We start from the raw sequence: 19,631 nt of genomic DNA on the forward strand, positions 1-19,631 counted from the left end.
CTTGCCCCTACCGACCGTAAAACAGATCGAGAGCATAGACTCCCCACGGCGTACTCCTACGAGCCAGTTAGTGCAAATCAGTTGACATTGCCACTGTGAATGCACCTCGCTGAGCCCCTAGGGTAACACAATCTGTGTGTAGTGCCTGGGGTACGACAGGCTTACATAACAGCAGTACACACCAAGCAGCAGAAAAGTTGCGGCGAGATACTTATTTAATAGTTTTCACCTGCGTTGGCATTGTAAGAAATATCAATCCTCTCCACACTGATAGCCTGTCAAAACATCATATATACACACACGATACGTGATTCTCACCGTGTCTAACGCGGCCAGCGTTACATCATTACTTAAAGAGACAATTAACGCACCCGGGGGAACAACAATTTGGCAATAAGTAAGGTAGATACAGGAATGTGCATATATCAGTGTGGAAACACTCTTGAGCTGTTTGTACATCGGTAACAGGTCAACTGCACCGCTACCACACCGATGGTTTTGGTCGCGAGTATGAAAGTCTACAGATATCATGCAATTATCAGTAGCATTTCTGAGACCTTACTACAACGCGCAGATGTGTGGGATATTTGAACCGTTCCTATCCCATGAGTTATCTGCTTTATATGAAGGCAAACGGCATTTAATGAGTACACATGGAAGAACTGTGTAATACAAGATCCCTGGTTCATATATCACAAGAACCTCAGCAAATCTAATACTGCACTATTTGATGTATATACTGGCATTTAGAATCGGAATGAGATAGCACTACGACAAAATTTTAAGATGAGTGTAGTTCCGAAATCATGTAAGGAATTTTTGGTTTACAGCGAAAATAATGGTGTCAAATTTAATGAAAATTATGAATACTGAACAATCACATCATCAGAACCAGGATATGATCATTTGTAGCCGATATTTTATTTAATTAAACTTAACTGCTTAATTAATATCTCACTTAGAATGACAGACATACTTTATTAATCTTACTTGGAATGACAGAACTGCTTAATTGATATCTCACTTAGAATGACAGAACTACTTAATTAATCTTACTGGGAATGACAGAACTACTTTATTAATCTTACTGGGAATGACAAAACTACTCAATTAAACAACTGGGAATGACAGAACTACTTTATTAAACTTACTGTGAATGACAGAACTATTTAATTAAACTTACTGGGAATGACAGAACTACTTTATTAAACTTACTGGGAATGACAGAACTACTCAATTAAACTTACTGGGAATGAGAGAACTACTTTATTAAACTTACTGGGAATGACAGAACTACTTAATTAAACTTACTGGGAATGACAGAACTGCTTTATTTAACTTACTAGGAATGACTGAACTGCTTTATCTATATCTAACATAGAATGACAGAACATAACTACTTTATTATTCTTACTGGGAATGATAGAACTACTTAAATAATCTTACTGGGAATGACAGAACTACTTTATTAAACTTACTGGGAATGACAGAACTACTTAATTAAATTTACTGGGAATGACAGAACTGATTTATTTAACTTACTAGGAATGACTGAACTGCTTTATCTATATCTTACATAGAATGACAGAACATAACTACTTTATTAATCTTACTGGGAATGACAGAACTACTTAATTAAACTTACTGGGAATGACAGAACTGCTATATTAAACTTACTGGGAATGACAGAACTACTTAATCAATCTTACTGGAAATGACAGAACTACTTAATTAAACTTACTGGGAATGACGAAACTACTTAATTAAACTTACTGCGAATGACAAAACTACTGTATTAATCTTACTGGGAATGGCATAACTGTTTTATTAAACTTACTGGGAATGACAGAACTGCTTTATTTAACTTCATAGGAATGAGAGAACTGCTTTATTTATATCTTCCATAGAATGACAAAACATAACTACTTTATTAATCTAACTGGGAATGACAGAATTACTTAATTAAACTTACACGGAATGACAAAACTACTTAATTAATCTTACTGGGAATGACAGAACTACTTAATTAAACTTACTGGGAATGACAGAACTACTTAATCAATATTACTGGGAATGACAGAACTACTTAATTAAACTTACTTGGAATGACAGAACTACTTAATTAAACTTACTGGGAATAACAGAACTACTTTATTAAACTTACTGGGAATGACAGAACTACTTTATTAAGCTTATTGGGAATGACAGAACTACTTAATCAATCCTACTGGGAATGACAAAACTACTTAATTAAACTTACTGGGAATGACAAAACTACTTAATTAAACTTACTGGGAATGACAAAACTACTTAATTAAACTTAATGGGAATGACAAAACTACTCAATCAATAGTACTGTGAATGACAGAACTACTTAACTAAACTTACTAGGAATGACAAAACTACTTTATTAAACTTACTGGGAATGACAGAGCTACTTTATTAAACTTACTGGGAATGACAGAACTACTTTATTAAACTTACTGGGAATGAAAGAACTACTTAATCAATATTACTGGGAATGACAGAACTACTTAATTAAACTTACTGGGAATGACAGAACTACTTAATTAAATTTATTGGGAATGACAGAACTACTTAAGCAATCTTACTGGGAATGACAAAACTACTTTATCAAACTTACTGGGAGTGACAGAACTACTTAATCAATCTTACTGGGAATGACAGAACTACTTCATTAAACTTACTGGGAATGACAGAACTACTTATTTTAACTGACAAGGAATGACAGAACTGTTTTATTTATATCTATCATAGAATGACAGAACAGAACTACTTAATTAATCTTACTGGGAATGACAGAACTACTTGATTATACTTACTGGGAATGACAGAACAATTTTATTAAACTTACTTGGAATGACAGAACTATTTTATTAAACTTACTGGGAATGACAGAACTACCTAGTCAATCTTACTTGGAATGACAGAACTACTTAAATTAACTTACTGGGAATGACAAAACTACTTAATTAATCTTATTGGGAATGATAGAACTACTAAATTAATCTTACTGGGAATGACAGACATACTTAATTAAGCTTACTGGGAATGACAAAACTACTTTATTAAACTTACTGGGAACGACAGAACTACTTTGTTAAACTTACTGGGAATGACAGAACTACTTTATTAAACTTACTACTTTATTAAACTTACTGGGAATGACAGAACACTTTATTAAACTTACTGGTAATGACAAAACTACTTTATTAATCTTACTGGGAATGGCATAACTGTTTTATTAAACTTTCTGGGAATGACAGAACTACTTTATTAAACTTACAGGGAATGACAAAACTACTTAATTAATCTTACTGGGAATGATAGAACTACTAAATTAATCTTACTGGGAATGACAGACATACTTAATTAAGCTTACTGGGAATGACAAAACTACTTAAATAATCTGACTAAGAATGACAAAACTACTTAGTTTAACTGACAAGGAATGACAGAACTGCTTTATTTATATCTATCATAGAATGACAGAACAGAACTACTTAAATAATCTTACTGGGAATGACAGAAGTACTTCATTAAACTTACTTGGAATGACAGAACTACTTTATTAAACATACTGGGAATGACAGAACTACGTAATTAAACTTTTTTTTTTTTATTATTAATTCCAGACATATCATTCACTTGAGGAACCGTCTGAGGATGGAATACGTCAGTTACGGTCCTTTACATTAATACTCTCTTAATTAAGCATACATATTTAAGGTTTTTATCATAATTAATATTCTGTGCAACTCTGTTCTGCAAGAAGAATTTGAATAAAAATATGTATCTAACCTTCGCACATAAAAAACTTTTTGTTGTTGTAAATAACCAGTTTATGATTAATTTAGAATTTGGTTCACAAATATAACTTGCATAAAATATGCCTAGAAAAATAAATATACAAGAAAATGACTGGAATTAATTGAAACGGGGATTGGGGGATAGTTTGGTTAAAAAGTAGAAGTTTATCCAGAAAAAGAGGGACAGGGATAAGAAAGACATAAGAGTAAGAAGAGAGGAAAAGAGGTTCCCGACGAAAGCAATAATTACACATGAAAGGGTGATTATTGTAATTTATCAGTAAATGAAAAAGAAAATCAGAGAAAAAAATACTTGCAAAAAGAGGAGAATTTTTTTTTAGATTTACTTAGTTTTTATCATTAATGACAATATAGTTGCTTGGTATATGTATGTATCTATATGTATATATCTAATTATCTTAAGACTATATGTAAGGCGCTGAAATCTTTGATAAAAGATGCTTCCCTATCATATTTTTTCGCTATGTATCTTTCGATAGTGTATGCTGTTTTCAGTTTACTGATTAGAGTAGGTAGGTAAAGCTCTTTTCAAAAACACTTTTGACAATATATGTAGTGTTTCATATTTAGAATTATGACATTTTCTGCCCTGTTATTCAGATTTTGATTTTGTGTTATTTTTCCAAAAATAAAATCTTTTTTTACATATCTTAACAGTCACATTACAAGTAGTTTGGATCCAAATTTGGAAAGCAAGTATAACATGTTGGACTTTATTACATTCCCATAGTACATGCTGAATAGTTTCTTTTTCTATGAAGCAAAAATTACACATATCAGACTGAACCAAATTAATCTTTTTCAAAAAGGTGTTTGTAACTAAAATGGGATAATTAATTCTAAATTGCAGCCAATGTAATTTTGAATTTGTATTAGTGTCAAAAGGTAGTTTGTATATTTCCAAATACATTATTCCACTTTATTTGACCAGTAGGCACTACACTATTTTTGTTCAGCACATTGTACATATCCTTTGTACCTTTTTTATGTTTGATAATTATATTAATATACAGTGGTATCAATGGTAGTGTAAGCTTTTTCTCAAAAGTCCAGCCTAATTTTCTTATTGCAAAAATGAGACCATTATAATCAATAAAGTTAGTATTTTAATTAAAAATATCATTAAACTCATTATGTTGAAGGAAACTGCCATCTTTCTTAATTAGATCATTTATGAAAAACACATCTTTATCAAACCATCGCTTATAATACACAGTAGTATTGCCTATTTTGATTAAGTCATTATACCAAATGGGTAAAGATAATACTTGATCTGGATGATATATATCAATTTTGCCCCTTAATGCATGAAGAACATCAATCCAAAATTTGTTATGAAGTATATTTTTGATAACATAATCAATATATTTATTTCCTAAAGTAAACAGTTTATTTTTATTTATTTTTTCAAACAGTAGGGTCTGCCAAAATGTTTGAAATCAATCATTTTCAAACCACCTTCTTCATACTGTTTGACAATGACATCTCCTTTTACTTTAGCTATTGGACTTCCCCAAAGGTATTCATAAAACAACTTTTGAATTTCTTTTTGGTAAGGAGAAGGTAATCCTATGAATAAATATGTTAGTATTTGTAAAAGTAGAGATTTTATTACAGTAATCCTGCCAATCGGAGTTATATACCGTCTATTCCATTGTTTAATTAATGAGTTTAATTTCGTATTTTTTTCTTTGAAATTGAATTGAACTATTTTAGTAAGGTCCACATCAAAGTGAATACCTAACAGATTAAAATGCGTTGAACCCAATGATAGAGCAAGATTATTGACTAATTTTTCTGTACTATACTTTTTACTCCCTATCCATATTACTTGTGTTTTTGTGTAATTTAATTTAAGTCCCGATATTTCCCAAAACTAATTAAGCTCTTTTATAGCATGTCTAAGTGATATTGCAGTGCTGTCAAAAGAACGGATCTTTGGATAATTTGTTTGGGATCTTTCGTTAGGTATAACTAAAATCATTTGTTCGTTGGAGCTGTGAAATATAACAGAGGCGTTGAAACAAGTTAAAACATTTATATATAATAACAGTATATCGTTTCAAATACAACAATGCATCTTATCACACAATATGTAACCCAGCACCGGTGTTGCCTCCCAAATGTCACTTGCACACGCGTACGCGACACATGTCTCACACTCCACAAAGGGGGGGGGGATGTATTTCACGTGAATATTGGCCAACACGAAACAGTTCACTCGCGATTCTTTGGCATGACCACACACGTGTCGATGTCCATCCCGGACAACGTCCACTTAATGTCCTACTGCGCTAAACACCAGTCCAGATCATCGTTTTCTCCTTCGCGCCCGTTCTTTCCTCCCCAAGCTTTCTTTTTCTTTTGGGCCTCTCTGCCTTCTTCATCAACCTCCCAAGGGCGACAACTCGGTCATTACTTTCGTTTATGATTGCACACCACCACTATTTAAAACATTAAAAAAAACTATCCACAAGCAACAAAAAATGCATACATTTATTCTGACAAGTGCCATCTAGAATAAGAGAAGTGTCGTCAGCAAATTGTGATATCAGATGTTCCGTAGTGCTGATTTTGATGCCTTTTATATGTTTATTTATTCTTAATTTTATTGCTAATATTTCTGTACAGAGAAGGAAAATAAATGGTGATAACGGGTCTCCTTGTCGACAACCTCTTCCGAATTTTATGGGTTTAGATAAGTTTCCACCTTGGTTCACTAAAAAAGAAATATTATTTGTTAAAGTTTTTATCCACTGCTTAATTGACTCACCAAAATTAAAAAAATATAAAACTTGATTTATAAATGACCATGATACAGAATCAAAAGCCTTTTCGAAGTCAATTAAAAGTAACATGCCTGGTATGTCTTGTTTCTCTGTATAATCCATTATATCATAAATTAATCTAGTATTGTCAGCTATATATCTGCCCGGAATAAAACCTGTTTGAACGCTATGTATAAGTTTATCTAGAACTGATTTAAGTCTTTCTGCAATACATCCCGACGCTATTTTATAGACAACATTTAAAAGAGAAATTGGTCTCCAATTTTTTAAAAACTGACGGGGCTTATCTCCTTTTGGTATACAAATAATGATTCCCTGTTTTTGAGTAATAGAAAGTTCCCCAGTTTCATACCCACGGTTTATTGATCGAATAATAAAAGGATTTAGATTTTTCCAGAAAAACTAAAAAATTTTTTACAGTAAAACCATCTGAACCGGGACTTTTATCGTTTTTCATATTCTTTAATACATGTGTTGCTTCATTTTAATTAATCCTACCTTCTAAATTTTTGTTTTCTTCAAATGAAAGTTTAGGGACATCATTAAGTGAAATATCATCAAACCATGAGTAGTTACAGGGTTTATTATTATTTTTATATAGTCTATCGTAGTATTTTCGGGTTTCCTCTAAAATCTCCTCCTGTTTTAAAATAGTCCCCACATCTGTTTCTATCCTTAGTATTATTTTTTCTGTAAAATTTCTTTTTGCTAAACTACAAAAATATTTTGATGGTTTTTCCCCTTCTATCCATTTTACCTTTGATCTGAACATATTTCCCTTCAATTTTTTATCTCTAATATCCTCTAGCTCTTTTTTGTATTTGTGGATATCATTATTATTTGAAATTCCCTCCCTTTCTTCTAAATTTTGAATTTTGTAAATCAAATCTTTTTCTATTTTAGAAGTGTTTTTTTTTTATAAGATGCATAAGAAATTGTTTTCCCCCTAATTTCCATAAGTAAAGTTTCTAATATTAACTGGTCATCAATAATAAATTGTATTTCGTTTTCATTTATATTATCTAAATTATTTACATCATAAATCGGAACTGCATACTGATTCTTTACATCTTTAAATACTTTCTGGACTGTTTTTACATAATCTGTATCGCTTTATAAAGTATTGTTTAATTTCCATAGACTTTTACCTTTTTTAAACTCTTGCAATTTTAATGTTAATGTTGTCATGGAGTGGTCTGATTTATAGCTGGATTCAATAGCACAATTAATAATATTTGACAAAACATTTCTTGAGGTTAAAAAAAAATCACTTCGAGCATGTTTTGTAGGATTTTTCCGTCTCCATGTAAATCTTTTTGTATCTGGGTGAAATTCCCTATAAGAGTCAACTAGATCACATTCATTTATTATGTCAAATAACTTGTCTCTTGCCTTTGGATTGTTTATATGTTTATAATTGCAAGTGTCTATCAATGGATTTAAAACTAAATTAAAGTCCACACAAAGAATATTCTTTCATTGTTATAATTAATAATATTTCTCCTATTTCTGAATAAAAACTTGGAATATCAGTATTTGGACCAAAACAAGTTATCAGAGTAAGTCTGTTTTCTTGTATCGTTAAGTCTAAGACAATGAAATTACCATTTGGGTCACATGTAGTATGATGAAATCTAGTTTTCCATTATATCGTATTTATGCATAACTAAGTAAGGAGGATAAGTAATACAGCAAAGTGACAAATGCAACAGTATTGCTGTCTTTCATTTAGGTCTGACCCTATCTTTATGTAATAAAAATATAAAAATAAAAGTAAGGAGGAACAATAATGCAAACAAATATTCTAAACACATAGTCATACATGTAAATAAACAGTGCAAAAAGTCACTGAGTAGGAACTGGTACACTTTGGAACTATATACATTGTACAACCTACTATGATTTACGATGATACTATTTTGATTGCTGAGCATTTACATAAAACCCAGTTTTTAAAGTTTCCTGTTTTGTAAATATAAATATATATATACGGAACACAACATATGTCACTAAAAGTAGACATGTCTTATTTTAGTATTTTTTTCTACATGCCAACACACTCCTATAGAGTAATTAAAATTAAGAGTAAAAAAAGTTAGGAGAAACATCCCTTTGTATATACATATGTACATCCATGACAAAACAAGAGTTCGAAAAAAAAGGACTGTACAAGTTTGTATGTATACATAGTTGATGACAATGACTCTGGGGTCCAGTTTACACAACTTCCCAGAATGATTTGCAGTGCTGAATTTGATTTATATTATTTCTATATTGTAAAATTGATTAATATTGATAATGGCAATTAATAAATGTTACCTGAGGGTTCATGTACCAACGCATTTAGTATATGTTTACACTAATGAATCTTTAATGTAAATTCAAAGTTATATTGAAAAGATAAGCACAACATAAGAGAAGACTATACCTAAAAATAACTCTTTACACTGTCAAGCAAATGGTCATTCATGACACAAACAAAAGAAAAAGAAAAATACAGAGAAAAAGGTTCAAACCAATTTCTGTCATGACATACTGGAGAGGGGGAAAAAAGGGACAAAACTCCCCAGCTATATATTTTTAAAGAAAACCATTTTTACTGGGTCTTTGCTGTATGAATTATGTCACACTATGAATATCAAAAGTATATTTACATTGTCAATGAAACTGCAATGTAATTATAATTTATAAAGTGTTCTTTTTTGTAAATATACAAAAAACAAGATATGTCACTTAAAGTGGACAAGTATTATTTTAGTGTTTATTTCTACATACAAAAACACACTCCTAGAATAATCATGTTAATTTACTTCTGTATATTTTATTTTTGAACAAGCCTGTTGCCTGGTTCACCATTATTTGTGCTATGTACAGCCCATATCAATTACTTTAAAACCAATGCCCACTCATAAATGTGCTTATCTGCACACTTTATTATAAGTCGAAATTTGGATGAGACATAATTTATCATATTGCATCTTAAATCATAAAACATTTATTGGTCCAATTTCTGTCATGACAACTTGGAGAGAGAAAAAAGGACAACCCCTAGCTATATATTTTAAAATGATCCATTTTACTTATAGTCTCTTTGTAATATGAATGATGTCATACTAGTATGAATATTGAATGTATATTTTCTTAGTCAATGGTAGTAAAAAGTATTCATGTTCACGAGCTGATTGGGGTTTTTCTTCGTAAAATTTGTACACTGAATGCGAATATTAAACATCGGCTAATGTCTAAAGTATGTTCATTAAGTTAATTTACATTTAAGTTAAAATAACATGACTGACAAATTATATAATCTTAAAATGCTGATATATTAAACTAACTGGGAATGACAGAAATGCTTAATTAAACTTACTGGGAATAACAGAACTACTTCATTAATCTTACTGGGAATGACAGAACTACTTAATTAAACTTGCTGGGAATGACAGAACTACTTTATTAAACTCACTTGGAATGACATAACTGTTTTATTAAACTTACAGGGAATGACAGAACTACTTAATTAAACTTACTGGGAATAACAGAACTACTGAATTAAACTTACTGGGAATGACAGAACTACTTAATTAAACTTACTGGGAATGACAGAACTACTTTATTAAACTCACATGGAATGACATAGCTGTTTTATTAAACTTACTAGGAATGACAGAACTGCTTTATTTATATCTCACTTAGAATGACAGAACAGAACTATTTAATTAATCTTACTGGGAAAGACAGAACTACTTAATTAATATCTTAATTAGAATGACAGACCTAGTTAATTAATCTTACTGGGAATGACAGAATTTCTTTATTAAACTTACTGAGAATGACAGACCTACGTATTTAAACTCACTTGAACAATATTAATAATAATAATATACAGTATATATATAGCGCCTTATATGATTTGTAAAATTACTCTAGAGCGCTTTACAACATATGGATAATGGTATTTGCTATAACTGTGAAACCAAAAAAGGCTTACAATCATACATTTAAGCAAGCAGATAATCATCTTAATGTGCACATAAATGAACAAATAAAGGGAGGTATTTACATGACGTTTTTGCAAAGAGCCTAAAATGCAGACGTGAAGAGGTAAGTTTGTATGTCCCTCTTGAATTTGGCCAGGGTATTTGACCTTCTAATAGCAGATGGTTAGCTATTCCACGACGTGGCCGAACTCCTCCCAAAACACCGGTTTCCATAGGTGTTTCCATAGGTCACAGGACGAGATTTTGTGACCTTCTCCAAATCTTAGCAAGAAAAGACAGATATGATACTCCTCATTGTCCATTCCAGCTTCTTCAACAATGGTCTAACATTTGCCTCCTTGAAACACAATGGAACCTTTGACTCAGCCAATGATATGTTCATGATTTAGGTAATCAAAGGAAGCAGTGCTTCAATACATTGCTTTAATAGGTCTGTAGGCAGTGGATCAAGCTCACAGAACTTCGATTGCGAGGTAATGATGATATTGCGCAACTCGTCCTGGGTTGTTGGTGAGAGCTTTGCCAATGATTCCCAATCTAATTCAATGTAAGCAGTCATGACAGAGATATCATTGTCAGCGGTAGAGTTCACTTCGACAACATTTGTCCTGATCGAGCTGATTTTTTTCAGAAATGAATCACTGAACTTGTTCGACAACTCTTCTTCAGAATTACAGCTTGGTAGGATACTTTCACTTTTCTAGCCCATTAGGTTTTTTGGTGAGTCTAAACAGCTGTCTATGATCCTTACCACGTTCTTCGATTTCCTCATAAGCCTTCTTTGACTGAATGAGAAGTGAACCAACAAGCCGACATTGTTCCCTTTGTCTCTCTGCTTTTCTACGGTTCTGTTTTTCTACGCGGAGATTTTCATTATTCAGTCTCATAGTTATCACCTTAGTCTGCAGAGGTGTGTGTTTCTCTGTAAGTGCTTCTATACCAGATGTGTATGCTTCAACAAGATCATAAATCCTGCCTCCAGTAGATTGAAGGGCGGAAGAAGACTGAATGTCATTGTTGAAATCTGGTATTGAAATTTCGCGGAATTTCCGGAAGTTCACTTCTCACTTCGTGGACAGCAAGATGATCACCAGATTGGTTCCCCTTTACATCACTTAGACATGGATCGCTGAAATTGACCCATGAATGACTGAATTATCTTCCCTCGTTATGACCACATCTAGTGTGTGGCCATTGGTGTGTGTAGCTTCTGACACCTGCTGAATCAGACCCCTGGAATCTAGTAGCCCAGAGAACTGGCGAGCATCAACATTAGATAGATCGTATAAGTGGAAATGTAAGTCACCCGTGATAACAATCTCTTGTGGTACAACAACTTAGTGGTCTAAAAAGGTAGACCATTCATAAAAAACACTGTATTTCCGAAAGCATTCTGATGAGATGGAGGAGTCTTGTAAATGTCAATATGCAAAATGAAGAACAAGTCATCTGCTCAAAGTGTGTGTATACATCATCATGGCTGGAAGAGATATGTCTCACACCTAGGCCTTTCTTAAACAAAACAGCCACCCAACACCACGTTTGCCGAGTCTAGCATTGTCGAGGAATCCATAGCCTGTTGGTATTAGTTCTGCTAGTACCTGGTCATCGATATTCGAACCTAACCAAGTTTCTTCCAATGCAAGAATGTCGATTTCCTGAGATGTTACGAAATCCCCGATGGAGAATGACTTATTCTTCACCGAGCGACAGGACACAAAAGGGGAGGACCCAAGATTTCATGATGAGTTGTGTCACACTATTCCTTCCAATTATAGGCCGCTAATAAATCCAAACTAATTCAGTCCCTGATTATAAATATTGTGTTTAAAACATCACGTACACTAAACCAATGATGTGAAGCCTAGTTGAATTGAATATTACTGTAACCGGGTTGGGTCCTTCAATAGTGACAAGTCAACCGGGTCGCGTTCGAGTGTTTATTGTCTCTCCGATAGGAGGAACACAGTATAGTCAGAGACGTATATACTACAGAGATAAGAAATTGCCTCCTTCTCTTTCAAAAGGATCGGGTGGTTTATTTGGATGACATATCGATTTCATTCCTACGGCGTACGATATCGTTAGAGGACTTTCGAAAAACAAATGACGGCGGCCATTACTCGTCATTGTATACAATCATGTTACCAAAATGAGAAAATTCGTATGTTAAATTTTGATTTTTCCTAGATGGCCTTTTTCAACGTAATGTGATCATTAATATTATTTGTATTTTTTGTTCTTACTTTCAGCGCCATGAAATGATTACAAAACTTACAAATTAATATAATAATACGCCATGATTTCATAATAATGAGAAGTCATCCCTGGCAGTCATTACATGGTAACACAGAAACAAAATAGGCAAGAATGTCCTTTAAACTCCTTTTTTCTATACGGTCAATTTTAAATCGGCTCGGTGATTTATATTCTATAACATTTTTTTTTATATTTGTCTTCTTTGGTAATTGCTAAACTAATCTGAAAATATATCATGATTTCAGAATGAGAATTAAGTCACCACGTGGGCAGCGATTACATCATAGTTTAGAAAAAATAGGCAAGACTTTCCTTAAAGTTCTTTTTTTAGACGGTCAATTTTAAATCGGTTCGATGATTTATGTTCTAAAATATTTAATATTGTTCTTTATATATATCGACTTAATACAATATTTTGAATATTGATGGATATTATTATCAAAAAGATTTCAAGAAAACAAGACGATTTCATAATACATCCCTTTTTAAGAGCATCGAAATTGTATTCACTTAACACCTATTTGGTACTTTTTCAAAGCGTATAATGGGACACTCGTATCTAACCCAAGTTATCCCTGGGGGAGGTCATTACAGGTGTGAATGAACCTTACCTGTGGGGAGATCTTACTCAAGCCGAACTAAGAGAGGCAGGTGCGGATCGGTACTTTGGTGATCGGTACTGGTACTTGTAATCTTACACCTCTGGCTAGGGAAAGATTCACGACATTTTGACACACCCTGTTGAATTCATACTTAAACTCTCACAGGTAACAATTACATGTAAACATACAAGGGTAGTCGCCCTCATCATAAGTACTTATCAAGATGTGCTGTTTTTATGAATGGATTGCTTGATATATATCTGTTTTCAGTATTTAGATGAACTTATATTATCATTTAGTTAATTGTTGCGATCCGTAAGTACAGAATTGTCTCCGATATGTTTTGCAATTATAAAAATATCTATAACGAAAGGCGATACCGCCTATAATGTGCGACCGCAGCCCAAGTCTCGCGACGAATCTTAATACAATAGTCTCATGCGTGCGTTTGCGAGATCTGCACGAGTTTCTAATCCCTGGCTTTTTATGTCTCTGGTAAAGAATAGACATTACACACAAACAGGTACCAGCTAGTATGGATGCTGTACATAGATATTGATGGTTTTGACCCTGCAACACAACATAACACACATATAAGTAACCATCGTCGGATATATTTGTTGTGTCGAATACTAGTAAAATGTCTCAGAATGCAAAAGTTTATAGTGAACCGACGCCATTGCCAACTTTTGTACGGCTTCACAGTACACCCGCCATCAACGACCGTTGTATGAGTAAACTAATTGCTAACAAATAGATTATTAGCCATACGAACTAAACATAATTTCTTTTTGATATGTGTTCGTTTCGGTTAGGTGGTTTAAGGGAGCCCCTAGCTCTGAAATTGCAGTATTTGTATTCTGAAAACGGTTGATGATCGGTGTGTGTTTTAATACTGGCCGCCATTAAGCCTTTGATTACTGCTCGCGGGTTGGTTTATGAATGCAGTAATTTTCGGTAATTGATACTAAATATGTATTAATGTGTTTACATACTTACAATCTGGTATATTATCATATACACAGTAAAATTATTATCGCATTGATGATCCAGAAAGTATATTTCCATGGCTCTTAACACGGAATTAGTTAGGAGGGATTGGCAACACCACTTTTATTAACCTGTACTGCGCTTGCGTGCTATCTCAAAGACTGGTTTCCGGTATCGATATCCACGGTGTTTACCTAGGTGACGAGAGACCGATAGTGTGACACTGATTTGGCATCCTGTAATCATCGTGGCTAAAACTTAAGAAAACGAATGCATACACGTGTTGACCTCGCAAGCGTATCTATCTGTTTGTGTCAAACAGCATCAGGTAAGTGTCTGACCGGATGATACATTACTGTCAAAAATACAGAACATCAGCTGACCTTATACTTTTGTATGTTATTTTTAAGATTTTGAGATTTTGGAATAGGTAGTTTAATATAATTATTATGTGCCTAAAAAAAGGACACTTTTATAAGTTTATATTTCTAGGCAACTGTCAAGGCATTTTTCAAACCTGAATTCCACAACCGTAGCTCCACATGTATATCCTTTGTCGTCATTAGTATTGTGATTAATATTAAATGTCAATCATAAGCAAGTATATGTATATCATATACATATTTTGGTGCAAATTATTCGCAATTACTCCACATAGTGCGTTTTCGTAGCTTCTTTTTCTTCTTTATGTATTCTGCGTTAAAAAACTGTGACATAAACTTCTGTCCCAGCACTATGAATCAGGCTTAGAATTTAAAAAATTGTTTAAACCTGTCTTTATCAAAATTGGACATTGAAAGTTTGAATTTCATTCAATTATGTTTCAATTCAGCATTTTGTCAATATTCAGTGACTATTGGGAAATGTTTGACTCCATAAAATGAGATTTGATTCTGCGAAAGGACATATTTGATATTTTTAATGTCTTTGCTGTAACCAACACATTACACATTGTAGTATCTTTTTTGACCTAATAAGTAATCCCCCAATTATTTGTCTGGTCCCAGATGCAACATTCTTCCTTCTTTTTCAGCTAACCGAAATAAAACTTGCTGTTCCAGGGACAGCTCCACCACCAGTGTCCCTGTTGACAGCACCACTAGCTCTGTCGTTCTACAGGTACCACCACCAGTGTCCCTATTGACAGCACCACTAGCTCTGTTGTACTACAGGTACCACCACCAGTGTCCCTATTGACAGCACCACTAGCTCTGTTGTTCTACAGGTCCCACCACCAGTGTCCCTGTTGACAGCTCCACTAGCTCTGTTGAACTACAGCTCCACCACCAGTGTCCCTGTTGAGAGCACCACTAGCTCTGTTGTTCTACAGGTACCACCCCCAGTGTCCCTGTTGACAGCACCACAAGCTTTGTTGTCCTACAGGTCCACCACCAGTGTCCCTGTTGACAGCCCCACTAGCTCTGTTGTTCTACAGATACCACCTCCAGTGTCCCTGTTGACAGCACCACCAGCTCTGTTGTACTACAGGTACCACCACCAGAGTTCCTGTTGACAGCACCATTAGCTCTGTTGTACTACAGCTCCACCACCAGTATTCCTGTTGACAGCACCACTAGCTCTGGTGTACTACAGGTACCACCACCAGTGTCCCTATTGACAGCACCACTAGCTCTGTTGTTCTACAGGCACCACCACCAGTGTCCCTGTTGACAGCTCCACTAGCTCTGTTGAACTACAGCTCCACCACCAGTGTCCCTGTTGAGAGCACCACTAGCTCTGTTGTTCTACAGGCACCACCACCAGTGTCCCTGTTGACAGCTCCACTAGCTCTGTTGTACTACAGCTCCACCACCAGTGTCCCTGTTGAGAGCACCACTAGCTCTGTTGTTCTACAGGCACCACCACCAGTGTCCCTGTTGACAGCTCCACTAGCTCTGTTGAACTACAGCTCCACCACCAGTGTCCCTGTTGAGAGCACCACTAGCTCTGTTGTTCTACAGGTCCCACCACCAGTGTCCCTGTTGACAGCCCCACTAGCTCTGTTGTTCTACAGATACCACCTCCAGTGTCCCTGTTGACAGCACCACCAGCTCTGTTGTACTACAGGTACCACCGCCAGTGTCCCTGTTGACAGCACCACAAGCTTTGTTGTCCTACAGGTCCACCACCAGTGTCCCTGTTGACAGAACCACTAGCTCTGTTGTACTACAGGTACCAAGCCCAGACGTTGAAGCTTTGTTTTGTTGTCAGCAACAATTTTTAGCGTCATTGAAATCATCAATGTATTCCTAAAAGATTGATGATCTTCACATCTTTGGAGGAAGTGCTTAAGTTTTTTGTGACTTAACTCCAGAGAACTCTTTTTAGGTAACTTTTTATTTTTGTGTTTTTCAAGACATTTTTTCTTGAAGTGATTTAGATGTGTCCACTGTGTTAGAAAGAGAACAATTATTAAAGAAGCTTCATCCAGTTCGAATAAGCCCTGAGCACAGTTTTAATACTTGTATACAGATTAAAGTTTGCGGTTCACATATATGTAATTGATTATTTCGCAGATTTGCTATTATATGTTATTATCTTTCAAAATTGATGTGTTGTCAGTATTTGTTACTCATTTACACAATATCTGTATAAGTATTTATAGTATCATTACTATTTATGTGAGAAAGTTGGAACATGTTTCATGTAAATGACACTTAGATAAAACCAAGAGTCTGCAACACAAAACTTTTACTGTAGGTTAACAAAATAAATTGATGTATCTAATTCATTATTTCATTTTTGTTAACTAACTTATATATACTTTGGGAAAATATATCATAAAAAAACATGTATAAGCACATGTAATGTTTTCACAGGATATGAAAGTTTACTGTCAAATAACATTTTCCTTCAGATTTTGAGGGTCAAAAACATATCAAATTAATAATTGTTCATTCAAATTAAGCCAAATATTCTAAAGATGAAATTTTGATGAGACAAAAAAATACCTATCGAGGATTAACTAAAAGCCCTGCAGTATGTGAATGGATGTTTAAATTATTCATGACTTTCCACGCACATATTACATGCACATTGTACACAACTGAATACAAGATTTCAAATGAAAACATAGCTGGGTTTTTTTATTACTTACAGGTGACAAATGTAACAAGCTTGAGTGGTGATGTACAAATTATATCATAATTCAATGTTAACTCTGATAAAAATGAACTGGTTATTTGATTTAAAAGTTAATTCTTCTGGTGTTGAATTATGTACAGGTATTAGACTTGTAAGGCTTTGAAGCAGTTTGAACACCCCCCCCCCCCCCCCCCCCCCCCTTTTTTTCTTTGGCATGCTGAAATTAGGAAACATCACCATGGATTTTGGTCAAAATTCAGAGCCGTAAAAATACACTTTCTATATCGTCAGTGCAATTGAAATCGTTTTGTGTACATGATAATATACCAGATTGTAATTATGTAAACAAATTATCACAAATTTATGATCAATTACCGAGAATCGCATGCATTCATGAACCCAACCGCGATCGGTAATCTAAGGCAAAATGGCGGCCATTATTGAAAGCACTTATAACAACCGTTTTCAGAATACAAATACTACAATTTCAGAGATATGGGTTCACTTAAAACCACATGTTGCGATCGAACACATATCAAAAAGCAAATTTGTTAGGTTCGTATGTCAAATAATCTATTTATTATCAAGAAATTCCTCAAACAAAAGACGTTGATGACGGCTGTGAAGCCATACAATAATTCAAGTTGGCAAAGGTGTAGGTTCACTATAAACTGTCGCATTCTGAGACATTTTACTAGTATTCGACACAACAAATATAAATAAATGAAGACAGAAGTAATTCAAAGATCATTTACTTTGAACTCATAAACCCATGCTAAGGAGTAAAAGTAAAAAGTATAGAAAAACATTGAATAGTTACGGTACAGGATTCCCCAGAATGTAAAACTTTTCAACGACAATCAATTTCTACGATGATTGAACCGGCGTTTTTTCCCCAAATCACGTAAATTCTCGCACTTTCTCGCAGTTTCTCGCAATCTCAAAGTGCACCAGACATATTTCCTATGCCACAGAGGCAGTTGCCTTTCCCTCTAATATAATTCCGTGCTCTTAATCATTGATCGAAATTCATCATGATGCAATAGCGTGTGATTTCACTCCCCTCATCGTCTTGCATTTTACCCTCTGTTATTTGAGTAAACTACTTGCTAAAAAATAGATTATTAGACATACGGACTATCTAAGTCCGTGGTCATAACTATAAAAATCACATAAAATCCACATACACATTATACCTATCCCATTTATCTAATTCAATAAAAACTATTAATCTCTGTTTACTTAAACAATAACTGGTTGTCTGGATGTAATTATTGTTGATATAATTACAAGTGGCCTCTGGAAAATCCCATAAAACCCCGTTTTATGGTAGATTATATCAATTATATCAACAATAATTACATCCAGACAACCAGGTATTTTTTATATTTACATATTTTTCTTTTTTAAGACATATTCCTACAAAAACCATTTGCCCTGCCTCCAAATACATTTCAGGCGGCCATTTTGTTTGTTTACATATTCCTACACCTGAAACAGGCAGTTGTAATTATAGTCGAGCAGTTGTAATTATACAGGACATCCACCATGGCAAGCTGGTAAGACAAATAATCAAATAAAACAAGGACACCAAATCTGAATTGAATATGGCCGTTTATTACAATAAACGACGGGTGTTATGACGTTCACATTTTGTCGTATAAATAGACCCAAAAAGTCTAGATGGGGGTCCTATTCCGCCATACACAATATAATTGATGCAATATAAATGCTAGTTGTAATACATAATTTTTACACACAAATACATGATATCACATCGATACATTACTTAACAATCGCATAAGAAAATGTTGTACACCAATACATAAAGTTATGCATATTCAGAAAATTCTAACAAGAAAGGAGGAAAGTAGGGGATGGTGGTGGGTAAAGTTTATCTTGTATATACTAAAATCTGTGATCAGATAAAACAATACAAAACTTTACAAGTTGAAATAAAATTGACCTTGACCGTACGAACCTTGTTCCGCCATCTTCTTTTATCAGCTTCTGAATAGCAGCTGCTACGTCATTTGTATTTATAGTGATCTAATTTTA

At 34.0% G+C, this 19,631-nt stretch overlaps 1 protein-coding gene across 1 annotated transcript; it reads left to right on the forward strand.

Annotated features, from left to right (window-relative positions):
• Window positions 1-15,661: 15,661 nt before the first annotated feature.
• On the forward strand, window positions 15,662-16,528 carry LOC110457218 (agglutinin-like protein 10; the record flags this gene model as incomplete). Its single annotated transcript, XM_021508392.1, has 2 exons — window positions 15,662-15,977; window positions 16,111-16,528. Coding segments are annotated over 2 exons (734 nt in total), but the record flags the coding sequence as incomplete, so codon positions are not given.
• Between the last annotated feature and the right edge of the window lie 3,103 nt (window positions 16,529-19,631).

This window comes from Mizuhopecten yessoensis, unplaced genomic scaffold, assembly GCF_002113885.1.
Source record: "Mizuhopecten yessoensis strain PY_sf001 unplaced genomic scaffold, ASM211388v2 scaffold1095, whole genome shotgun sequence".
Taxonomy (NCBI): Eukaryota; Metazoa; Mollusca; class Bivalvia; order Pectinida; family Pectinidae; genus Mizuhopecten; species Mizuhopecten yessoensis.